Below are 26,199 nucleotides of genomic sequence, written 5' to 3'. Positions count from 1 at the left end.
CACTCAATCCCTGAAAACCGTTCACACAACGGTCATGGACTTTAATGATTGAAAAATGAATGAATAGATTTTCTTGAAAATATTTTCCGTACCTGTTGTCGATGCTTTTCCAGTTGCCATGGTCAAAATATAAAAATAATGCATTAGTGACAGGAGTATTCACCAAACTCTTTCAAGGTTCAAATGTTATTTGATATTTTTCAACAGTATTAAAGGAAGGTGTTTGACTCAGTCTGATTTAACTTGCTGCAAATTATTTGAACTTATTGTTCCGATTACCCAACACATTCATGTGGAATTTATTTTATGACTTTATTAAGTGTTGATCCAGTATTATAACATGAGCACCAATCTGACTGGAAGCATACAAACAGGGAGCTCTATGAAAAATGGGGATTTGCTGGCGTTGGCATGTTCATCGTTAAAGAATATCCAACGAACAGATGAGCAAGACATAATGGGAACTGCAGACGCTGGAGAATCCGAGACAACAAAGTGTGGAGCTGGATGAACAGAGCAGGCCAAGCAGCATCTCAGGAGCACAAAAGCTGATGTTCTGGGCCTGGACCCTTCATCGGAAAAGGGTGATGGGGAGAGAGTTCTGAAATAAATGGGGAGAGAGAGGGAGGCAGACCGAAGATGGATAGAGGAGAAGATAGGTAGAGAGGAGACAGACAAGTTTAAGGGCTGGCGTTTGAGCTGTGGAGATGAGTGTGGGTGGGGAGGTAGGAAGGGGATAGGTCAGTCTGGGGAGGACAGACAGGTCCAGGGGGCGGGATGAGGGTAGTAGGTAGGAAACGGAGGTGCGGCTTGAGGTGGGAGGAGGGAATAGGTGAGAGTAAGGAGAGGTTAGGGAGGCAGGGACATGCTGGGCTGGTTTTGGGATGCGGTGGGGGAGGTGAGATTTTGAAGGCTGTGAAATCCACATTTATGCCATTGGGCTGCAGGGTTCCCAAGCGGAACATGAGTTGCTGTTCCTGCAACATTTGGGTGGTATCGTTGTGGCACTGCAGGAGGCCCAAGCTTGTCGCAGGAATGTGAGGGGGAGTTGGAATGGTTCGCGACTGGGAGGTGCAGTTGTTTATTGCGAACCGAGCGGAGGTGTTCTGCAAAGCGGTCCCCAAGCCTTCGCTTGGTTTCCCCGATGCAGAGGAAACCACACCGGGTACAGTGGATGCAGTATACCACATTGGCAGATGTCCAGGTGAACGTCAGCTTGAGGTGTTAAGCCTTCTTGGGGCCTGGGATGGGGGTGAGGGAGGAGGTGTAGCAGTTGCTGTGGTTGAGGGGAAAGTTCCGGGTGTTGTGGGTTTGGAGATGAATGTGGAGTGGACAAGCGAGTCACAGAGTGGTCTCTCTGGAAAGCAGGCAAGGGTGGGGATGGAAAACTGTCTTTGGTGGGGTTGGATTGTAGATGGCGGAAGTGTTGGAGGATGATGCGTTGTATCCAGAGGTTGGTGGGGTGGTGTGTGAGGACCATAAGACCATAAGACATGGGAGTGGAAGTAAGGTGAATTGGACCATCGAGTCCATTCCACCATTTAATCTTGGCTGATGGGTATTTCAACAAGGACGATGGAATTTTCTTTTGGCGGTTAATGTGGCGACGGGGTGTGAGTGTTGAGCTGTGGGAGACATGGTGGAGGGCGGCCTTAACCACTGCGTGGGGGCGGTTGCGGTCTTTGAAGAACGAGGACATTTGAAATGTACAGGAGTGGAATGCCTCATCCTGGGAGCAGATGCGGTCGAGGCAAAGGAATTGGAAATAGGGGATGGAATTTTACAGGAAGGTGGGTGGGAGGAGGTGTATTCTAGGTAGCTGTAGGAGTCGGTGGGCTTGAAATGGATGTCTGGTTCTACGTGGTTCCCTGACATGGAGACACAGAGGTCCAGGAAGGTGAGGGATGCGTGGGAGATGGTCCACGTGAACTTGAGGTCAGGGTGAAAGGTGTTGATGAAGTGTATGAAATGTTCAAGCTCCTCTTGGGAGCACAAGGTGGTTATAGCAGATGAGCAATACTGAAACATAAATATCATATTGAGATCGAGAAAGGAAACAGGCAATTCAGAGTGGTGAATCTACTGCAGATGTAGGTGCTAATCGAAGTTCCTATCTTCAAAATAGGAGAAGCAGACAAGACTTTGATCCAGGAGGAATAGACAATTACATTAAAAATGTGATTAAAAAAGCACGTATGGAGGTTCTGCGACAGCTTCAAGACCCGCAAGAATGGTATCATACACCAAGAATAGGCTCCCAGCAACACTGCATAATTAATGAGGTGAGCTCAACTCCATGTGAGAAGGTCTGTTTGCGTTAGTATTTCATGAGATGGCCCTTTGATTTGTGTCAAGTGAGGCCTCCACAGAAAGAATCACGAAGTCATACAACATAGAAAGAGCCCATTCAGTGCATGTGTCCGTGCCTGTGCCAAACCATGCTGATAGCAGTTAGTTGCACTCGCTCTGTAGCTTACTATGCAGAGGCACTGTGTTTTCTCAAGGAGGAAGACCAACCCCTGCAGAAGTATCCTATCTAACACCAGCAACTCTCCATCACACCAGGAGGAGGCAATGCCCAGTATTGTTCGTATACCAGGAGGAAATGAAACAACAGATGGCCTCTGACATGCTTGGGCCTGGCATAATTTTGGAATCGTTCCAATCGGCACAGCACCAACACCAGACTAAGCTAACTTAGCCACATATGTGATCACATTTTCTCTGACAGTTACCTCGTAAAATTGAGACAACAGTGTTGCCTCTTCTTGGGGACGACAATAAAAGAATATAATTTTGGCATCAACACTTAAGACACAACTGAGAAGAAATTTATTTTGCTTGAATGCAATGACTCGTTGGGGCTCTCAAGCTCAAAGTAATGAGTCTTTGAATATATTCAAGCCCACCCAGACCATGTTTGGTCTACGAAGGAATCATAGGCAATCATGAGGCCTTTGTGGGAAACGAGGCAACTCATGCTCTTGTCGAATGGTGGAAGTGGCTTGAGGGGTCAAAGGCGATCTCGTGTTCCAAATTCATCTCATGCTAAGTTCATTCTGAAGTTATTATGATTATAAATATAATTACAGATTACAATTTTCAGAGAAATGTCATGAAATTGAATCAATGAAAATTGAATGAATATGAAATTGAAAATGTTTTCCGTACCTGCTGTCACTGCTGTTCCAGGAGGCATGGTCAAAATATCAAAAACAATGCATTAGTAACAAGAATATTTGCCCTACTCTTTCAAGCCTCAAACGTCATTTGATGTTTTTCAACAGCATTGAAGAAAGAAGATTGATTCAGTCTGATATAACTGATTGCAAATTGTTTGAAATTAATGCCCCTATTACACAGTGCATTCATGTGGGATGTCTTTTATGATTTTATTAAGCCTTGATCCAGTATTATAACATGGGCACCAATCTGACTGGGGGCACAAAAATGGGGAGCTCTACAAAAAATGGGGAATTTGCGGGTGACGACATGTTGAAGGTTCAAGAATTTGCAGCTAACAGATGAGCAATGCTAGAAAATCAGTATCGTACTGTGATCGAGAAAAGAAACAGACAGTTCAGAAAATAAATCCTCAAACAGAGAATGGTGAGACTGTTGCAGATGCAGGTGCCAACTGAAGCTCGTAATTCCAAAATAGTAGAAGCAGACAAGCATTTGATCAAGAAGGAATGGACAATGACATTAAAAAATGTGACTAAAAAATGAGGTTCTGCGACAGCTTCAATACCAGCAAGAATGGGAGGGACAGATTGTAAACCAAGAATAGGCTCCAGCACCACAGCATAAATACTGAGGTGAGCTCAACTCCACGTGACAAGGGCTGTTCATGTTAGCATTTCATGAGATGGCCCTTTGATTTGTATCTGGTGATACCTCCACAGAAAGAGTCATGGAGCCATACAAAGTAGGAGCAGTCCATTCAGCCCACCGTGTCTGTATTTATGCCAAAGCATACAAGTCCCACCTACCCGTACTTACTCCATGGCCTACTATGCGGAGGCATTGTATGTTCTCAATGGGAAAAACCAACTCTCGGAGAAGTATCCAATCTAACACGAGCAACACGCTGCCACACCAGGAGAGGAGGCCATGCCCAGTAATGTGGGTATACCAGGAGGAAATGAAACAACAGGTGGCCTCTGACTCACGTGGGTTGGCATAATTTTGGGCTTGTTCCAACAGGCACAGCATCTACACTTGTGTCAGCTCAATTCGCCGTATACATGATTGCTTTCTCTCCAACAATGTCCCCATAAAATTCAGGCCATGATATTGCCTCCTGCTGGGGAAGCCCAAAAAGGGATGTAATTTTGTAATAAATACTTAAGACAGGGCCGAGAAGACATTCGTTTACCCGAAAAGCAATTGCTGTTCGGAATTCTGAAACTCAGAGCAGTGAGGCGTTAAATGCATTCAAGGGAATTGAGACCAATTCTGGTCTCCAGAGGAATCATGGGTAACTTTGAAGTCCTTTGAGGGGAATGTTGCAACACATGCTCATATTGAATGGTTGAAGTGACTGGAGGGGTCAATTGGCCTTCTGGTGTTCCAAATTCACTTCCTGTCGATGTGATGCTAATAGCTGATGCCGTAATCGTCGAAGATGCAACATCATGTGATGTTTTTGAACACAGTTGAAGGAAAAAGAGAGATTCTGATCTCACTGATTCTTAACGTCTGATGGCCAGTTATAAGTCAAACAGAGAATGGGCAGCAGAGTTTCAGATGATCTCTAGTTCCCAGCGACAATACAGAGGATTTAGACAGAATATACAAAGACTGCACCAAATCAGTGAAATGATTTTTTGAGCACGGAAATTAAGATCAATAACTATTACTGGCACAATATCCCCACCTGTACACACTAACAAATTCAATCAAATTAATTTAACTCGGACTGACCTGTTGTTGAGTTTTCACCGCAGTACCCTGCAGAGGAATACATGGAACTTATTGAACTCGTCAGTGACATAGGAACATTCATGTACAACAACTATTCATAAAAATAGTAATATAACACATGACAAAGAGAGGTCATAAATTTCAGCTGGTTTTGAGATTGACAAAACAAATGATCAGGCAGAAAATGATCAGAACTGCAGGCGGATTTTCACACGCAGTATTCAATGCCGACACTATATGTATGTCCAGAAATAGAATGAAATATTCTGCACACCAGCATAAATTCAGCGGTGGATGTCTTTGCTGTTGTGTTGTAATCTTGGTATTTAAATGCAGAACTTACAAAGGCATGTGTATTCAGTCAATGATACCCTGCAAAATGTTACCAAGCCACAAGTGACCAGAGCGCAAATATAAATAACTTTGACTGATCAATCACCTCCTTTGACGCAGTCAGCAGCAAACTGAGAGGTGAATATTGTGCTCTTAGCCACCATCACTGCGGCTCTGTCTGCCAGTAGCGAGAAATTTCAAAGAGCACCTGCTTTGGGAAAGAGAGTTGTCACTGAAGTTGTCCCTTGGTGATATTGATGTCAGGTGTTTGTTCCTTGAAGACCCTGGGTGAATACAACGTTGTGTTCAAACCTCAATGAATTGTTTTGATGGTGTAACCCTAGGACTTAATTCTGACGCATGTCCAGGACTGTATCGAGCCACTGGAAACCTGAGTGCTATGGAAACATATTTTTCTGCCACTTTGTTTCAGACTGCACCAGCTGTTTGAAACTTGATAGAACAGACTTTTTCTCATGTAAGATCACAGATCACAGCATAGACTGCAGAAAGAAAAATTTCACATCATCTGAATTTAACTCAGAAATAGTAAGAACTGTAGATTTTGGAGTCAGAGAGAACACAGTGTGGAGCTGGAAGAAGACAATGGGCCAGGCAGCACCAGAGCACCAGGAAAGCTGAGGTTTTGGCTTGGGACCTGAAGAAGATTCCCAACCTGAATCATCAACTTTCCTACTCCTCTGATGCTGCCTGGCCTGTTGTGTTCCTTCAGCTCCACATCTGTAATGAAATACGAAAGTTAAATTATTGCTGAAATTCCCCTTACCGGAATTGATGTAGGAACACTGAGTACAGAAATCCAGGCAGCAGTTGCCATTGTAAGGACAGTTGTAATCGCAGGAACATCCTGATGAATATCCTCCACAGTTATATTGGCATGAACCGACTTCTGTTAGCAAGTGAATGCTCAGTTATTCCAGAGAAAGGAACTTTAATAATTGAAAAGTGACTGAATGCATTTCCTAGAAAATATTTTCAGTAACTGTGTACGAATCGGTTCCAGGAGGTAGGGTCAAATATACAAGTATTGCATTATTAAGAAGAAAATTTGCCATATTCCTTCAAACTAGCTGTAAACAAGAAAATAGAGAGGAGCAACTCATTGTAGTTATTCAGTTGACAAATGATGGTACGCAAGCTTCAGAAAAAAATGATCCTACATTCACTGTTTTGCAAAATATATAAAAATAACCTGGACTTAGGAACTGGAAATTCACTTCACTAATCTGCAGATGACATCAAGTTGGTGTTATAGTTACTACAGGAAAGAGCTGCAACACAACATAAGAAAAAATTAGTGCAGATGCTGTAGAATCCAAGATAACAAAGTGTAGAGCTGGATGAACACAGCAGGCCAAGCAGCATCTCAGGAGCACAAAAGTTGATGTTTCGGGCCTAGACCCTTCATCAGACTTCATAAGAAAAAATTAATCCACTTGCAGATTGAGCTGGAAATTTATGAATGAATTTCAATCTAGATAAATACTTGGCTATATATCTTGAAATAAACATACCCGGAGCACATAATTGTTTAAAATTAAACAGGTCAATATGATATGGAAACAGAGGGATCTGGTGCCTCACATAAATCAATCACAAAAGTAGTAAATGCAGTGGTTCATTGATAAGTAGAGAATATTTTTTAACTTTTGAAGAATTAGTCACAGGAGAGGTCCCAGCAGACTGGGGAATAGCCAATATTGTTCCTTTGTTTAAGTAGGGCACTCGAGATAGTCCTGGAAATTACAGGCTGATAAGCATTACTTCACTGGTAAGGAAATTATTGGAGAAGATTCCTCGAGACAGGATTTATTCACATTTGGATAAAATATGGACTTATTAGCAACAGGCAGCATGGTTTTGTGCAGGGGAGGTTGTATCTGACAAATGTGGCAGAATTTTTGCGGAAGGGATAAAGTTAATTGATGAGAGTAGTGTGGTGGATGTTTTCTGCGTAGACTTTAGCCAGGCCTTTGACAAGGTTCCTCAAGGCAGGCTGATGTAAAAGGTAAAGTGACATGGGATCTGCAATGAGCTGATAAGATGGAAAACAGAACTGGCTTGATCACAGAAGATGGAGAGTAACAGTAGAAGGGTATTTTCTCGATTGGTCCTCCAATGGTGAACAGTGGTGTTCACAGGGATCAGTGCTGGGAGCCGTGTTGTTTGTAATACATTTATAAATGATTTGGAGGAGTATGTAGGTGGTCTGATAAGTAGGTTTGTGGATGGCACAAAGATTGAGGGAACTGTGGATAATGAGGAGGATTGCCGGAGGATACAGCAGGATTTAGATAGGCTGGAGACTTGGGCAGAGAAACGGCAGATGGAATTTAATCCAGAGGAAGGTGAGAAAATGCATTTTGAAAGGTTTAATACAAGAGGGGATGTCAGAAACATCAGAAGCATCAATGTACAGAGGGATCTTGGTGCACAGGTCTGCAGTTCCCAGAAAGTGGTGACAGGAACGGATAAAGTAGTCAAGAAGGCATACGGCATGTTTGGCTTCATCGGTTGGGGCATAGTTTATAAAAATTAGCAAATCATGTTGCAGCATTATAATACATTAGTTAGGCCACATTTGGAATGTTGAGAGGCAAGTTTTTTTACAGAGAGGGTGGTAAATGCCTGGAATGCACTGCCACAGGAGGTGGTAGAAGCAGACACACCAGCAACATTTGAGAGGCAGCTTTACAGATACACGACCAGACAGAGAATAGAGGTACATGGACCATGTAGATGCAAAAAGGTTTTAGTTCAGAATGGTGTCACGTGTCAAGTGCAGGCTTAGTGGGCCGAAGGTCCTGTTCCTGTGCTATAATGTTAATTGGTGTTTGAAACGAGAAAAAACCTGATGATAACTTATTTTAAAATATGTGGTACATTCAGAACTTGTTATCACTGCATGAAACGGACATTGTGATAGAAAACAACGGAAATGAACTTGGGCGACTTTTATAACGGGTGCACAACTTCAAGACTAACTTTACACAATTAACAATTGACAATTTAAATCTGGCATTTTGTCTTCTTTTTTAACCTCAATATACTAACAAAGCTTTTCAAATTGAAATTTCAATGTTTAAGACACATCAATTCCTAATTTCACAACATTTCTTTGTGGCTAAAGTACATTTTTGGTCTTTGGAGACAACAATGAGAGAACAATAACTCACCATCATTGTCCAGAGTGTAGTAGTTTGCTGTAAACCCACGTCTAGTAACACTGGAATCAGTTCTAAAATAAATTGTCATACTATTGTATGATGATACAAATCTCAGATGTGATCCTTGACAAAATTTTGAAAGCAAATCACTATGCGTTGATGGCCCATCATAAACTTCAATATAATCATATGAGCAACTTGATGTAACTTCTAGCCTGTAACAAGAATCAACAGAGTTTGAAATTTAATGCAGCAGTAATTTACTGATGATTATTACTCAATTGACTTAGTAAATTGTACTTTTATAGATACGCATTCTTGCGTGCATTTCAGGGTTGAAGCAAAGAACATGTGAAAATTCTGGTCATGTAAAAAATGGACAAGGATTATATATAAAGCACATTTCATGACAAGCATGTCAGAGCCAATGTTATAGCTTTGAATTGTAGACTCTATTGTAATGTTGGAAATATGGTAAACAGAGGATAGACCAATAAAATCACACAAAAAGCAATAGCATAATCTATGTTCATTATGTTGATTGAAAAATAAAGTCCCAGCTCTCTTTTGAAATAGTGGTGTAGAATTTTCTGTATCCACCCCAGCAGGCGCATAGGACCTCAATTTCAGGTTCATCCACCAGGCAGCATGACCAACATTGAAGATATTCTTTTTACACTGGAGCATAAGTCTTGATTTTTGTGTCAAGTCCTGGAGCAAGTCTTGAACCCAGAAACAAGTGATGAGATGAGAAGGTTGCTCTGAGTCATCACTCACTCACATATAATGCATCTTATTCCATTCTTTCAACAGATCTAATATGATTTGTGATTCCTGACAGCAAGTAATTTGATAAATTTACTTTAAATCCTTTCCCAACTTTTCACAATGATCAAGCATGTAACTGAGAATCTATCCAGTTCCAATTTCATTCCTTCTACCCTGACTGCTTTCTTCCCACGCATCATAATAAGCATTTTAAGCAATTGTGTGCCCAATTCAATATAATGCAGCTTCCATACATCCCGAGTAAAAAGTCTTTCCAAGCAATATATCAAAGACCTGGTTTGGTTCTGTTCGTTCTTGTCAGGATAGGAGAATGCATGCTAGGAATTCCTGTAACTTCAGGAGAAGATCTGTAGAAACATTGGATAGACTGAACAAATCATTTTCCCATCACAGATACAGGAGCAAAATGGGGAGACTCTGGAGGAAATTCCGAATCGAAGTCCGACTGTAGTTCTCTGGATTCTATAATGCACAACACTCTCGACGATACGAACTCAGAAGAAAACCTGTTTTGATTTGTAATGAAATGTCTTTGACAGGTGTACTAATATGGGATTGCCCATGCAGACAGTGATTTCTCATTGACAGAATGCTTTCAATGAATGATTAGCAGACACATCTTTTAATTCTCCAATTTCCACAATGAATAATCCTGTCTTGTACACACTCGATTATCTATCTTCTTCCACAATTTATTCACTTGTACATAAGTAAAGTACTGCAGATGCTAGAGACCTGAACTAAAAACTGAAAATACTGGAAATACCCGTACATCTGGCCTCCTCACAGGAATGACAAACTGATTTAACAATGAAGTTATCTTTCAGTCTCTCTCTGCAGTGGCTGCCAGGCCGACTGAAAATTTATTTCTGTTGTCATTTCAGTAATTTATATTAATCTATAATAATCTAAGAACAGTTTGTCTACCAATCCCTCCTCTGTGAGTTTATTTCTTGAAATTATATCTATTTCATCAAGATTTATCGATCTCTCCTTTTGAAGTCTGATTGGTCTGATTTTCAGATTCCTTAACACTTGTTACCAGATTACATTTATGGTATTCCTCACAGTAAAATGTTGATCTCGACTCAACTGTTCATCAGCCAGGCAGGAAAGAATTCTGATCTCATGCTTCAGTCCGTCATGTGAGATTTTTTCATACCTGCACTGTATTTATTATTGACTCCACACACGGCAGTCTGGGGGCTGATGGTATCCCATTGTGTAGGCATTGAACCGGAGGTGCAGCTGGACCGGGTGGTGTTCAGTCAAGGCTTCCTCCTCCACAGGACCAGCATGTGGAGGCCACAACACCAGGTCGTACCAGCATGGCACAAGGTTGCCACTTATTTCAGAGAACATCGCTGTAGGAAGAATGTAAATATCCTTCTCCACTCCACCAGAGGAAGTGCTACCATCTCCTCTCCAATATCTCAAACTCACTCTATCTCTGCTGGTGTACTCATCTTGTACGTGGACACTGACTCTCCTTTCCCTCTCAAACTCTCTCACACACAGTATCCAAGCTCTGACACACCAAATCCTGCATGACCCTGGCACTTTCTACTCACTCGTGTGGGGCACCACCACCTTTGTAAGTAACATCTGTGCCACACACTTTCATCTCACAAAATAACTGTTTCTCTGCAATTCTTGGCGATAATAAAGGTTCTCAATGGCAAAAGAGTAAAGACGGGCGATGACTTCCGCATCATTCCACTCCTCACCCCTTATGGAGAAATGGATTCTGACTCTGACCACCTCAGACAGGGCCTGGGCTGGTACTGGACTTACTGTTGCAGCAGATATGAGCGAAGGATATCTCCCTTACCTTGACTGGCTTGCTGACAATTATGACAGGTTTCCTGGTTTTATGTCTGCAGTAAACAGCGCAGCAAAACAGCAGCAATATGAGCCAGGTATCTCTGGTTGAGAGTACCAAGCATAACAACGTAAGGGAAAGCAATGCAAGATAAGGGTGGTGTGAGCATCCAAGTAGGCTCAAAGTGGGTGAAGACAATAAGAGCAAGCAAACAGTCTGCTGTCATCAGTCTGGATGTGTGATCATATCCCATTGAGCATTTCCTGAGATATTGATATCCATTTTCCAACATGAAGATCTGTGAGCTGAATCCAGCAGGTGCTCGCTCTGGTTTCATTGACCGCACTTGTTGCCTGATTGTGCCACACGTCTCACTTTTTAAGCCACATCCCTCAGACTCCTAACAGATTCCACATTTTATTCCTTGTCAGCAACAGGGAGAATAGCTCCTTGCTGATTTTCTGAAGAGTGTATTTCAGTTTCACCGCATTTTCTGGCGGTCAAAAATACCTGGCACTCAACATAACATTCTGCCCCATCACCCACCCGCCCCCCCACCCCAGAGCACCAATACTTCTGTCATATCTACTCCTATAGTATAAAAGTGGAAACAATTTCACTTACTGTATTTCAGTGAATACCAGCACGATTCTTTGGTTTACGTTTCTTCTTATGTACCAAAAGCATGCTGCATTATCTGGATAGTTGTATGGATAATTGGGACTACTGATAGTTCCATTGGCAGCATCCAGGTACCCTCCACAAGTAGCTATTATCAGGAAGGAAATAGATCAGTTAATTTATTGGAATACATGGCAAAAGAGCAACCTATACTTTTTCTTTCTCTAACCAAAGTATTCACTAATTTTCCTGAATGTAAAACATCTAAGTAGGCATTGCTTCAGGCTTCAGGTTCGGCAGAAGGGTCACGCGACCTAAAGCATTAACTCTGAGTTCTCTCGACAGACGCTGCCGGACCTGCTGAGCATTTCCAACAATTTCTGTTTTTGTTTCTGATTTACAGCAATCGCAGTACTTTTGGCTTTTCTTACTTCAGACCTGGTTGGTGATTCACGTTGTCACAACTGCCCTTTCACTAGATATGGCTTTATTGGTTAGGCTAGCGTTTATTGCCCACCCCAATTACCATTGGGAATGTGGTGATGAGCTCCGTTTCTGACCCGCTGCAATCCTTGAATTGAGGCATGCCTGCAGTGCAGTTGAGGAAAGGCATTAGAGGGTTTTGGCCCAGTGGTGCTAAAGGAACAGAGATGTATAAACAATTCAGCATTGTGTGTGTCTTATAGGAGGTGCTCCCATGCAAATCCTGCCCTTTTCCTTACAGGTAGCACAGGTAATAGGCTTGGATGGTGCAGTTGATAGAGTTTCAGCAGTGTCTTGTAGATGGAGACATTGCAGCAAACATACTAACACACCAGATGTGATTTTATTATGTAAGAAAGGATATAATACATCCAATGCAGTTCAGAGATGGTTGACTCAATTGATACTCAGAATGCAAGTGTTATCTTATGAAAACTAGTTGTTTCCATTTAATGTTAGAAGAGAGCGCGGTGATCTTATTGAAAAAAAGATGTTACGAGGAGACCTGAAAGATTCACCAGTTGTTTGTAAGGGTCACTGGACCCAAAACGTTAACTCTGTTTTAACCTGCACAGATGCTGCCAGACCTGCTGAGCTTTTCCAGCAACTTTGTTGTTCTTGTTGTTGAGATTTGAAAGGGTGGTAACTGAGAGGATGATTCCTTTGTGAGGGAGACTAGAATGAGATAGTGATAATGGGAACTGCAGATGCTGGAGAATCCAAGATAACAAAGTGTGGAGCTGGATGATCACAGCAGGCCAAGCAGCATCTCAGGAGCACAAATGCCTCTGATGAAGGGTCTAGGCCCGAAACGTCAGCTTTTGTGCTCCTGAGATGCTACTTGGCCTGCTGTGTTCATCCAGCTCCACACTTTGTTAACTAGAATGAGATACACAGTTTAAACATATTGAGTTGCCTCTTTAACTCAGAGATGAGAATAATTAAAACTCAGAAGACAGTGAGACTTTGAGAATCTCCTCCCACGGAGCAGTGCAGCTAGAGATATGTAAAATGATGCTAGGGCTGAAAAGATTTTACCAAGTACAGAATAAAACTGGGAAAATGTGTCAGTTAACCATAAACAGCTAATAAACTACTTTTGACAAGTGAAAGAGACACAATACATTGAAACTGCAACTTGAAAATAGGCTGATAACCTCAAAAAACTTATGACAATTTTTCAACTCGAATTGAAGAAATAATTCCATTCATTATTAATCTATTGTCATCATATTTCGTCATCCCTTTTTGTATTTACTTCATCTAACCTTGAATGTTAACTTTGTTATGATATAGGTGTCACCATACAGGCTACCATTTATAGATCCTTCTAAATACCCTTGAGAATATACTATTGGACTCCTCATTGAGCTGCTACAGTCCATGTTTTTTTCTCTTTATTCATTAACAGGATGAGCGCGTCACTGGCTCGGCTGGCATTTATTGTCCATTCCTAAATGCCAGACAGCAGTGAAAAGTCGACCCCATTGCTGTGGTTCTGGAGTCACATGTAGGCTAGACCAGGTAAGGATGGCAGTTTCTTTCCTTGAAGGATATTAATGAACGAGGTAGTATTTTCGCGACAATCAACAACAGAGTTATGCTTATCATTGGATTCTTAATTCCAGACATTTATTGAATTCCAATTCCACCATCTGTCACAGTGGGAATCGAACCCAGGTCCCCTGAACATTATACAGGTCTCTGTATTAACTGTCCAGTGATAATACCATAGGACCATCACCTCCATTTTTAGTCCCTTTGTCGTCAAAATATTCCTATAATTCTGTCAGGTCAACAATTTCAGCATTTTGATCCAGTAATGATGGATGAATGGTGATATGTTGAAATGGTGTAAGGCTTTGAGGGAGGTTGGAGGTGGTGAAATTCCTACGAACCGACTGCTGTTTTTCTTGTCGACAGTGGACATTGCAGATTTGACAGGTGCTGTCAAAAGGGCTTCTGAAGTTTTTCAGAGCATTCTATCCTTGGTGCACTCTGCAGCAATGGGACACGCATGAGGCGTGGATTGAATAGTTAACCTGATGTGTGGGCTTCCAAACAACGAGGTTTTGAGTCCTGGGTCATGTCAAGGTCCTTTTGTGCTGTTACAACAGCAACCATCATAGCAAGTAGAGATGCTTCAATCTGACCCTGAGTTTTGTTTCTGGCTGAATGACAGGCTTTGGGAGCCAGGAAGAGATCCACTTGCTACAGAATAACTGGCTCTGACACGGTCATAATGACATCATGTTGCTATGGCTGATCCCACGGAGTTGATACTTGCAGTGCCTAGATTCCTCATTTAATTTGGGCGGGCGCTTGTGATGATAATATTATTGATGGTCAAGGGGAGGTGATACAGCGCTCTACCTGATGACTCAATATTCAAAAATGTCTTCCTCACTGAATATACTGACATTTATTATTGATTAAAGCTTTATATATTTAAATGTAATTTATTTGTTAACACCAGCTCCCCCACAAAAGTCTACAAAGTGAATTTTGGAAAATGACAACATTGACATATTTACTCCAGGTTCCAAGTTACTAAGCAGCAAACATGTTCAAATTTTACTTACGGCTAGATGTAGTGGCATAACAGTATCCTATGAATAATAGAAATGAAAAAAGTCGGTTAGTATTTTAGAAACTTTACACTCAAATCCAAATTAAAGCGCTAACATCCACATTCTGTTTGCTTATTAAAATAGACCCTGAACTAGCTGCTGCCACTTTAATGCATCACCTGTTCCCTCACCAACATCTGTGTCTCTGGCTTGCTGCAGTGTCCTCACAAAGCTCAATGCAAGCTGGAAGAACAACATCTCATTTTCCACTTGGGGTCCCTGCAGCCCAATGGACTCAGGATTGAGTTCAATAATTTTAGGGCCTATTCTCTTCCATGCTGCAGGCCCCAACCCCACACGCCAGGCCCTGTTACCACATAGCCCGCCATTACTCACGAACTGTTCTTAGTCACTAATAGTCCCAATTAACAACTGTTCACCCTCCCAGCCTTATCATTATCAACTCTGTCTGTCCAACTGCCCTTCTCTCTCTTTAGGCTCTATCCTATTGTTAACTCCTTACCCCATCCCCGTCCTCCTTTTTTCTGCATATAAACTTTCACTTTCCCATGTACCATCAATTTTGAGGAAGGGTCACTGGACCAGAAATGTTAACTCTGTTTTGACCTTCACAGATGCTGCCAGACCTGCTGAGCTTTTCTAGCATCTTCTGTTTCGTTGCCTGGTTTTCACCATCTGCAGTTCTTACACTTTTTATTGAACATTTATAGGACTAACTGGGAACTGAGAGTAATTTTTCAAAATTATTTTATCGGTTCCAAGACAATACCGAGAATGAAAGCAGCTATAATTCGGGTTGCACTGCACATTGTCCTCAATCCATTTCAGCTCATCAATGGAGCAGATTCACTGCTGGGACAGCCCTTGAAAACCACTTCTCTCTTAACCTGATTTCCAAAGTTATTCTTACTCTGCAAACTTTCACATGAATCACAATTGCATCTAACATTGACTCTCGTAATTCCATAATTGCTAGGAGAAACAGGTTTTCTCCAGAATTCGTCCCCAAGCTTTTAATAGGCAGTACGTATGTCATTGATTCTTGACTTGAGTACAACAAAAATCCTGGATTCCAAATCTGACTGCTGAAACAACTTGACTCGAAACATGAAGCTCTGGAATACCTCGACTCTCGACTTTAAGCTTCATAATAATTTTGTTTCATCCTTCAATCCCAGGACTAGACAAATTTTAGTATTCATTCCCAGAAGCTTCATAAATCCTGGCAACACAGTGTGCTTCTGGAGGAAGACAGCGGCCTGGCAGCATCAGAGGAGCAGTAAAGTTGACAGGACCCTTCCGAAGAAGCTCCATACTGCTGTATCTCTGTCTCCACCACCTGCAGTTCTTACCATCTCCTTCTAAATCCTGGTGTTGACTCTGGGAAAGGATTCAGCTGTGGCATCTATCCTGTTACTTCTGACTCCAAAAACCTTTAGCGGTCGATACTTATCTTGTGAACATCTTCCCTCTTGACATCAATCCTCTTATTCTCAAAAATATTGCTCTCGTCCCATCTGCCTCACTGAGATTGTTACAACATTTGTAGCTGACTTCCCACATTGTACAACACTTTTGAATCATCCATTCTCCAGGTTACACATAACCAAACCAGGTCATCATCACCTTAACTTGGCCCTTGGTTTATTGTTTATTCAGCTGGTCAGTTTCCCATTTGGACCAACACCTCTGCACCAAACCTCTAAAGAGCATCCCACCCAAACCCAACTCTCTACCTGATCCGCGTAACCCCACATTTAGCATGGCCTATCCAACCAACACGTGAGAGATACTGGAAAAGCTGACAGAGAAACCCACACAGACACAGGGAGAACGTGCAAACACAGTTGCCCAAGGCCAGAATCGAACGCTCATCCCTGACAATGTGAGGCAGCAGTGCTAACCACTGTGTTGCCGTTTCCTAATTTCTGCTTTTGTGCCCTTGATGCATTCTTCACGTGTCTTCTCCTCTATTCAATCACACTGTGATAGAGCGACGAGGCCGTACAATTTGTCCTAACTGCAAAAAGTATTCACACTCATTAATTTTGAACTGGAGCAAGTATCTAAATACCGGCTTCAGCTTTATAAGTTTGCTTACCGTCACCCATGTAAGAGCAGTGGTCGCAGAAATCAAAGCAACAGCTGCCATTGTACCAACAATTGTAATCACAGGAACAACCTGAAGATTGTCCTCCGCAGTTGTATCTGCATGAGCCGTACCCTGTCATACAGTAAATGGTTAGTTATAGATCTGAAGAGGCTTCTTGGAGGTTCAGTGGCTGCATGCAGAGGGTTGCAGGGTGAGGCAGGGTTGTGGGTGGGGGGCGGGGTCATACCAAGTGGAAGGAAGTCTGTCGAGTCTGAGCACATAACAGTGAAGGAATCTTTTAATATTCACCGCGTCCAAGTGAGTCATTGAAAAGGAACTGAATGAAGAGAGCGTATGATTTGAGAAGAGGAAAGATTGGCTGGAATACATGAAATTGAAAATGTATCGAGGGCTCCGATGCACATATCTTGAGGATGATAAAGGGGGCAATGTCTGGAAGAGAGGGCCAAATTATGTGAGAATCTCATTGGGATCCAAATGGAGAAATGCAGAAGTCTTTTGTCAAGCAATACTGTTACTTTCAAGAAATTGGAAGTTTTGGCTGAGAAATTAAAAGTTCTGCAATGCTCTTAGTCTCATCTACTCAGAATATTTATCAGAAAAGTATAAAGGTGTCAGAGTTACCATGTAAATATTACTCACCAACAGTGGTGCTAACAGCATTGCAATAGCCTGCAGAGGAACATAATTATATTATTTTGCTAAGAGTTTTTAAACAAGTCACTCATGTTTATGCATTAATGAACAGTAATTTAACCCCTTTTAAAAATTACAGTTGTTCGGATAGACCTGACTGACATGATTGGCATCAAAGATGATTAAAATCACCGCCTATGTTACACATGTCATTTGTTTGGGATCACAGAATGGTATAAGCATGAAAAAAGGTTAGGGTCAGTCTAGCTTGTCTTAGGCAAAGATGTGCACCATTTGTGTGTTAGAGGCATATAAGAGGCAATGCCACACAAAGTGCTTGCCAGCACTCATTAATGAGATTGAGTGATGTCTGGGTGTCAAGCAGAAATCTAATGCATTCCCCTCACCTCAACCAGCCCATTGCGGAGGAGTTGAAAGCAATACTTAAAGGTATATCATATTCATGGCTAGAAGTTTAAAAAATTCTTTTGAAACACATTGGGACCCTTTCCCAGACTTCAGTGTAAAGAATAAATGTTATACTACTCCACCATATTGGACACATTACAGCAGTTAGCATGAGAATGGGAGTGTTTGACACTGGAATGTTGCAATGGGTTTTATTCATTGGTAAGAGAGTGAGCAACCGGAGGGAGAGAAGAGTGGAGTGGACTCCTGCTCCCTAGGCACACAGGATATTCTCTGGGCTTCATCCACCCTGGCCTCCAGTGCTGTTTTGCCTCTAACATGGGCCCTGAAAAATCCTGAAATGAACCTGTTTTGAGGCTGCTGACTCCAAGTTTTTAAAGTGTTACATGAAATAGCATACTCAGCAGCCAAGTACCATGAAGGGGACAAACGCATAAATAAATGTAGCATCTTAAAATTACAAGAATCAGATTTTTAAGAACATCACTGTTTGCAAATATATCTGAATACCTACGTCACACTCCTGTAAAATATGAGGTGAAACTGTGAGCATCCACAACTTTTTTCTCTCTCGTGATCTCATCTTCTTTTGTGGAATTAACCTCACTACCTCTAGCGGTAAAGCAGCAGAAAACACTTCGCAGTTTGAAAGAAGAGACCCCAAGGCCGGACATCGATAACTGCACTGAGTTCCCATTAACCAGACTGACCGAGTCTCAATATTTGAGTGCAGCGTAAATGAGTCCTGACAATTTTGTAATGAATAATACTGTACTCTGCAGAAAAAAAAGTCTCACTTTGTCTGAAGTAAATTGCACGGTTCACAGTATGAGCAAAAGTCTTCAATGAAGTGGTAATTTTGCCAATGTAAAAAATATTTTGCTTGTTACCAACATACATTTGAATGTTTACATATTGCTGACTTCCGTGAAGTTTCAAAATCAGGCTTCAAGCTTGAGGAAATGAAAATTCTACCTCTTCAATTCTCACCACCTGCTTGTATAGAAAGGCCTGAGATCAGAGTGCTCCAGAGCTGCATTTACTGGTTCTGTTCAACACTACAGACTTCCTTAGAAACTTCTGTGAAAAGTTCCTCATTGAAACATTGGTCGGCTGTGACTATTGTAGTGCTGCAATGATCAATACTTGGCCCAAACTGTTCACAATGTCTTTGAGGTCGTGACTAAATGTATGTAACGGCTTCAGGGAGGTTTGAACAGTCTTTGTGAATGGGTAAAAACATGACAGATGGAATATAATGTGGAAAACGTGGGGTGATCCACTTTAATCAGAGAAACAGATGAGCAGAGTATTTCTTTGATGTTCAGAGATTGCAAAGTGTAGATGTGCAAAGGAACAGAAGTGGCTTTATCCACACTTCACTGAAGACGAACATGCAAGCACAGCAAGCTGTTAGGAAGACGAATGGAATGTTAGCATATGAAGCAAGGTAGTTTGAGTTACAGAGTCATCGCGTCATGGAGCTGTACAGCACAGAAACAGACCCTTCGGTTCAACTCATCCATTCAGACCTGATAGCCTAGTCCCATTTGCCAACCTTTGGCCCAGATATCTTCAAAACCTTCTATTTATGTAACCATCCAAATGCCGTTTAAATGTTGCATTTGTACCAGCCTCCACCACTTCCTGTGGCAGTTCATTCCATACACACACACCACCTTCTGTGTGAAGAAGTTCCCTCTTCGTTCCCTTTTAAATCTTTCCCGTCTCACCTTACACCTATGCTGTCTAGGTTTGTGCTCCCCTACCCTGGGGAAAAGACCGTGCCTATTTAACCCTGTCCATGACCCACATGATTTTATAAACCTCTGTAAGGTCACACCTTTGCCTCCAACTCTCCAGGGAAAATAGCCCCAGCCTATTCAGCCTCACACTACAACTCAAACCCTCCAACCCTGGCAATAGCCTTGTAAATCTTTTTGGCACCTTTTCAAGTTCCACAACATCCTTCAGACAGCACGGAGACCAGAAATGCATGCAGTGTTCCAAAAGTGGCCTGATGTCCTGCACAGCCACAACATAACCGCCCAACACCTATACTCAATATACACTGACCAATCAAGGCAAGTATACCAAATACCTTCTTTGTTATTCTGTTGACATGCGACTCCACATTCAAGGATCTATGAACCTACACGCCAAGGGCTGTTTTTTCAGCAAAACTCTTCAGTGACTGACCATTATGTGTAGAAGTCTTGCCCTGATTTGCCTTTCCAAAACACAGGAGTTCACATTTAATGAAATTAAAATCCATCTGCCACCCCTCAGCCGATTGGCCCATATGTTCCAGATCCCATGGTACTCTGAGGTAACCAGCTTCGCTGTCCACTATGCCTTCAACGTTGGTGTCACCTGCAAACTTACGAACCATACCTCCCGTGTTCACATCCGAGTAAGTTATATAAATTGTGAAAAGCAGTGGGCTCAGCAATGATCCATGTGACACAACACTGGTCAGAGGCCTCCAGTCTGAAAAGTAAGCCCCCACCACTTCTGTCTTTGACCTTCCAGCCTGTTCTGTATCCAATTGGCTAGTTCTGTCTTTATTCCATGTGATCTAAACTGACTAACCAGTCTACCATGAGGCACCTTGTCAAATGCATAACTGTATTCTATATAGATCATGCACACGCCTCTGCCTTCATCAATCCTCTTTGCTACTTTTCAAAATACTCAATCAAGTTAGTGAGACATGATTTCCCATGCAAAAGCCATGTCCACTATCCCTAATGGGTCCTTGCCTGTGAAATACATGTAAATCCTGTCCCTCAGGATTCACTCCAACAACTTGCCTTCCCTGGTAGATTAATGGTAGGATTTGGCACTGTCACCACCGTGGCCTGGGTTTGATTCCCAGTCAGGCAATGCAAGTTCTCCTTTGGGGCGGCATGGTGACTCAGTGGTTAGCATTGCAAACTCTCAGCGCCAGGGACCCAGGTTCAATAACACCTTTGGTTAAGTGTCTGTATGGAGTGTGCACATTCTCACCGTGAGAACATGGATTTCTTTTGGGTGGTCTGCTTTCCTCCCACAATCCAAAGATTTGCAGGCTCAGTGGATTGGCCATGCTATGTTGCCCTGTGTGTTCAGGGATGTGTAGATAAAGTGGGTTATTGGTGTTGTGTCTGGGTGGGATACGCTGAGGTTCAGTGTGGACTCGTTGGGCCAAAGGCCCTGTTTCCACTCTGTAAGGGTTCTGTAAATTCTTGCCCTGCACTGATGTCAGACCCTCTGCTCTCTTGATATCTGGTTTCTCCTTACCACCTTGCTAAAATAGCGGCACCACATTGGATAACCTCCAGTCTTTTGGCACCTCACAAATGGCTATCGATGATACTAATTCAAGAATAGTGAAGACCTGCTTCAATTGTATTGGTACTTGATTCAACTGCACCTGGAATACTGAGGACAGTTTGGACTCCTTTTCTCAGGAAAGATATTACTGCCTCTGAGGGTCTGCAAATGAGGCTCGCCAGGCCTGTTCCTAAGATTGTGCGACTGTCTTATTATGAGAGATTGGGCAAGTTGTGTCTGTGTTCTCTGGAGTTTTGAAGAATGAAAGGTAATTTCATTGAAGCTTACAAAGAATTAAAGAGATTGATAGTGCAGATAGAGTGGTATTCAGGGCTTTGGTGATGGGGTGGGTAAAAAGAATTGAAGTGGTGATTATCTGTGATGGTATTGAATGCACGGCAGGCTCGATAGGCTGAATGGCATTCTCTTTCTCCTCCTCCACCCCAAGGCCTTCTTTGATTTACATTGACTCATGTCTTAAGAGACTCTGATTTTAGTATTGAGGGATCATTTAACTGTGAAAATCTAAAATCTGAAATTCCTTCTAATCATGTCATACTTAATTATAAATCTTTGTTTCTTTTTATTTTCTCTTCTCTGGTAAACTTATGTTCTTTTGTTCCAAGTATATTGGCAGCCTATCACATTATGTTCAGTAACCGAATACCACAGTCACAAAATTGCAAAAATAAAACTTGTGGTCTGTCAAACCAGGTTTCACTCGAAGGTTTGATGTGTCCAGGATTATCATCAGCTGATATCGTAACAACAGTAACAGCCAAGTAGTTGACAATCCTTTTATAATCGGGCTGATGTGTGGTTGTTCCTGTCACTAAATATGTGCTCGGCTCCATGAGTCTAAGCAAGGACGTTGGCTGGATCGAAACAGCATACAGACTGAAGTCAAAACAATGTTATGCACTGACTGATATAGCGATCCGTCTACTTTGCACACTTCCAAATTCCTGCCCATTGCTCTCAGCGAAATCAAGTCTGTATCGAGATGTTGCCAACTTGGTTGATATGGAAGCAAGTTTTGCAGCCACTCTGTTCTAGCGCGACCGTGTTTTCTTTGCAATGGTACAAAAAACCCAATATCATGGATCACCACATACACTGCAGAGAAAAAGTTGCGTGACAACTGTATGGAACCAGAAAAGGAGCAACAAGATTTTTTGAAGTTCTATTCTTTACCTGATAGCTGTTTTCTGATCAAAGTACACACACAATAAATTTAATAAGTAGGTTGTTTTTTTGGAAGTCCACTTACCAGAATTGATGTAAGAACACTGAGCACAGAAATCTGGGCAGCAGTTGCCATAGTAAGCACAGTTATAATCGCAGGAACATCCCGATGCATACCCTCCACAGTTGTATCGGCATGAATCGATTTCTGTGATAAAGTGAATGCTGAGTTAGGTCTGAAGTCATGGTGATTCGAAAGACGGTTGCAGATTATAATTGTCAGAGAAATGTAGATGTACAACATTTACAAACAGCACCCGAGCCACAAATCTTCACTCAATCCCTGAAAACCGTTCACACAACGGTCATGGACTTTAATGATTGAAAAATGAATGAATAGATTTTCTTGAAAATATTTTCCGTACCTGTTGTCGATGCTTTTCCAGTTGCCATGGTCAAAATATAAAAATAATGCATTAGTGACAGGAGTATTCACCAAACTCTTTCAAGGTTCAAATGTTATTTGATATTTTTCAACAGTATTAAAGGAAGGTGTTTGACTCAGTCTGATTTAACTTGCTGCAAATTATTTGAACTTATTGTTCCGATTACCCAACACATTCATGTGGAATTTATTTTATGACTTTATTAAGTGTTGATCCAGTATTATAACATGAGCACCAATCTGACTGGAAGCATACAAACAGGGAGCTCTATGAAAAATGGGGATTTGCTGGCGTTGGCATGTTCATCGTTAAAGAATATCCAACGAACAGATGAGCAAGACATAATGGGAACTGCAGACGCTGGAGAATCCGAGACAACAAAGTGTGGAGCTGGATGAACAGAGCAGGCCAAGCAGCATCTCAGGAGCACAAAAGCTGATGTTCTGGGCCTGGACCCTTCATCGGAAAAGGGTGATGGGGAGAGAGTTCTGAAATAAATGGGGAGAGAGAGGGAGGCAGACCGAAGATGGATAGAGGAGAAGATAGGTAGAGAGGAGACAGACAAGTTTAAGGGCTGGCGTTTGAGCTGTGGAGATGAGTGTGGGTGGGGAGGTAGGAAGGGGATAGGTCAGTCTGGGGAGGACAGACAGGTCCAGGGGGCGGGATGAGGGTAGTAGGTAGGAAACGGAGGTGCGGCTTGAGGTGGGAGGAGGGAATAGGTGAGAGTAAGGAGAGGTGAGGGAGGCAGGGACATGCTGGGCTGGTTTTGGGATGCGGTGGGGGAGGTGAGATTTTGAAGGCTGTGAAATCCACATTTATGCCATTGGGCTGCAGGGTTCCCAAGCGGAACATGAGTTGCTGTTCCTGCAACATTTGGGTGGTATCGTTGTGGCACTTCAGGAGGCCCAAGCTTGTCGAAGGAATGTGAGGGGGAGTTGGAATGGTTCGCGACTGGGAGGTGCAGTTGTTTATTGCGAACCGAGCGGAGGTGTTCTGCAAAGCGGTCCCCAAGCCTTCGCTTGGTTTCCCCGATGCAGAGGAAACCACACCGGGTACAGTGGATGCAGTATACCACATTGGCAGATGTCCAGGTGAACATCGGCTTGAGGTGTTAAGCCTTCTTGGGGCCTGGGATGGGGGTGAGGGAGGAGGTGTAGCAGTTGCTGTGGTTGAGGGGAAAGTTCCGGGTGTTGTGGGTTTGGAGGTGAATGTGGAGTGGACAAGCGAGTCACAGAGTGGTCTCTCTGGTAAGAAGGCAAGGGTGGGGATGGAAAACTGTCTTTGGTGGGGTTGGATTGTAGATGGCGGAAGTGTTGGAGGATGATGCGTTGTATCCAGAGGTTGGTGGGGTGGTGTGTGAGGACCATAAGACCATAAGACATAGGAGTGGAAGTAAGGTGAATTGGACCATCGAGTCCATTCCACCATTTAATCTTGGCTGATGGGTATTTCAACAAGGACGATGGAATTTTCTTTTGGCGGTTAATGTGGCGACGGGGTGTGAGTGTTGAGCTGTGGGAGACATGGTGGAGGGCGGCCTTAACCACTGCGTGGGGGCGGTTGCGGTCTTTGAAGAACGAGGACATTTGAAATGTACAGGAGTGGAATGCCTCATCCTGGGAGCAGATGCGGTCGAGGCAAAGGAATTGGAAATAGGGGATGGAATTTTACAGGAAGGTGGGTGGGAGGAGGTGTATTCTAGGTAGATGTAGGAGTCGGTGGGCTTGAAATGGATGTCTGGTTCTACGTGGTTCCCTGACATCGAGACACAGAGGTCCAGGAAGGTGAGGGATGCGTGGGAGATGGTCCACGTGAACTTGAGGTCAGGGTGAAAGGTGTTGCTGAAGTGTATGAAATGTTCGAGCTCCTCTTGGGAGCACGAGGCAGTTACAGCAGGTGAGCAATACTGGAACAAAAATATCATATTGAGATTGAGAAAGGAAACAGGCAATTCAGAGTGGTGAATCTACTGCAGATGTAGGTGCTAATCGAAGTTCCTATCTTCAAAATAGGAGAAGCAGACAAGACTTTGATCCAGGAGGAATAGACAATTACATTAAAAATGTGATTAAAAAAGCACGTATGGAGGTTCTGCGACAGCTTCAAGACCAGCAAGAATGGTATCATACACCAAGAATAGGCTCCCAGCAACACTGCATAATTAATGAGGTGAGCTCAACTCCATGTGAGAAGGTCTGTTTGCGTTAGTATTTCATGAGATGGCCCTTTGATTTGTGTCAAGTGAGGCCTCCACAGAAAGAATCACGAAGTCATACAACATAGAAAGAGCCCATTCAGTGCATGTGTCCGTGCCTGTGCCAAACCATGCTGATAGCAGTTAGTTGCACTCGCTCTGTAGCTTACTATGCAGAGGCACTGTGTTTTCTCAAGGAAGAAGACCAACCCCTGCAGAAGTATCCTATCTAACACCAGCAACTCTCCATCACACCAGGAGGAGGCGATGCCCAGTATTGTTCGTATACCAGGAGGAAATGAAACAACAGATGGCCTCTGACATGCTTGGGCCTGGCATAATTTTGGAATCGTTCCAATCGGCACAGCACCAACACCAGACTAAGCTAACTTAGCCACATATGTGATCACATTTTCTCTGACAGTTACCTCGTAAAATTGAGACAACAGTGTTGCCTCTTCTTGGGGATGGCAATAAAAGAATATAATTTTGGCATCAACACTTAAGACACAACTGAGAAGAAATTTATTTTGCTTGAATGCAATGACTCGTTGGGGCTCTCAAGCTCAAAGTAATGAGCCTTTGAATATATTCAAGCTCACCCAGACCAAGTTTGGTCTACGAAGGAATCATGGGCAATCATGAGGCCTTTGTGGGAAACGAGGCAACTCATGCTCTTGTCGAATGGTGGAAGTGGCTTGAGGGGTCAAAGGCGATCTCGTGTTCCAAATTCATCTCATGCTAAGTTCATTCTGAAGTTATTATGATTATAAATATAATTACAGATTACAATTTTCAGAGAAATGTCATGAAATTGAATCAATGAAAATTGAATGAATATGAAATTGAAAATGTTTTCCGTACCTGCTGTCACTGCTGTTCCAGGAGGCATGGTCAAAATATCAAAAACAATGCATTAGTAACAAGAATATTTGCCCTACTCTTTCAAGCCTCAAACGTCATTTGATGTTTTTCAACAGCATTGAAGAAAGAAGATTGATTCAGTCTGATATAACTGATTGCAAATTGTTTGAAATTAATGCCCCTATTACACAGTGCATTCATGTGGGATGTCTTTTATGATTTTATTAAGCCTTGATCCAGTATTATAACATGAGCACCAATCTG

At 42.5% G+C, this 26,199-nt stretch overlaps 2 protein-coding genes across 2 annotated transcripts in view; both read right to left on the bottom strand.

Moving 5' to 3' along the window:
• Positions 1–21: 21 nt before the first annotated feature.
• LOC132210773 (deleted in malignant brain tumors 1 protein-like) lies at positions 22–22,648 on the bottom strand. Its single transcript, XM_059652931.1, has 10 exons — positions 22,517–22,648; positions 17,509–17,538; positions 16,855–16,977; positions 14,745–14,771; positions 11,683–11,827; positions 8,457–8,662; positions 6,047–6,169; positions 4,927–4,953; positions 3,172–3,183; positions 22–104 (listed from the first exon to the last, which is right to left on the bottom strand). Exons 3-10 carry the CDS (start codon positions 16,862–16,864, stop codon positions 22–24), a joined length of 633 nt encoding a protein of 210 aa, XP_059508914.1. The 5' UTR covers positions 16,865–16,977; positions 17,509–17,538; positions 22,517–22,648.
• Positions 22,649–22,785: 137 nt separating this feature from the next.
• The window catches only part of LOC125450321 (deleted in malignant brain tumors 1 protein-like), a 68,124-nt gene continuing 64,710 nt past the window's right edge, over positions 22,786–26,199 (bottom strand). The window contains exons 27-28 of the mRNA XM_059652930.1: positions 25,936–25,947; positions 22,786–22,868 (exon numbers count right to left, since the gene is read on the bottom strand). Of these exons, the coding sequence (XP_059508913.1) occupies positions 22,786–22,868; positions 25,936–25,947 (95 nt within the window). The remainder of the gene's footprint in view (positions 22,869–25,935; positions 25,948–26,199) is intronic.

Source organism: Stegostoma tigrinum, chromosome 20 (assembly GCF_030684315.1).
Source record: "Stegostoma tigrinum isolate sSteTig4 chromosome 20, sSteTig4.hap1, whole genome shotgun sequence".
NCBI lineage: Eukaryota > Metazoa > Chordata > Chondrichthyes > Orectolobiformes > Stegostomatidae > Stegostoma > Stegostoma tigrinum.
This window is presented reverse-complemented; position numbering and strand designations above follow the sequence as displayed.

Excerpts from the sequence above, each read along its gene's own strand:
- LOC132210773 (XM_059652931.1), bottom strand. Across the intron at positions 6,170-8,456 it reads CTACACTCTGGACAATGATG|AAGTCGGTTCATGCCAATAT; the intron begins GTGAGTTATTGT and ends ACTTGCTAACAG. Across the intron at positions 4,954-6,046 it reads GTGTTCCTACATCAATTCCG|GGTACTGCGGTGAAAACTCA; the intron begins GTAAGGGGAATT and ends ATTCCTCTGCAG.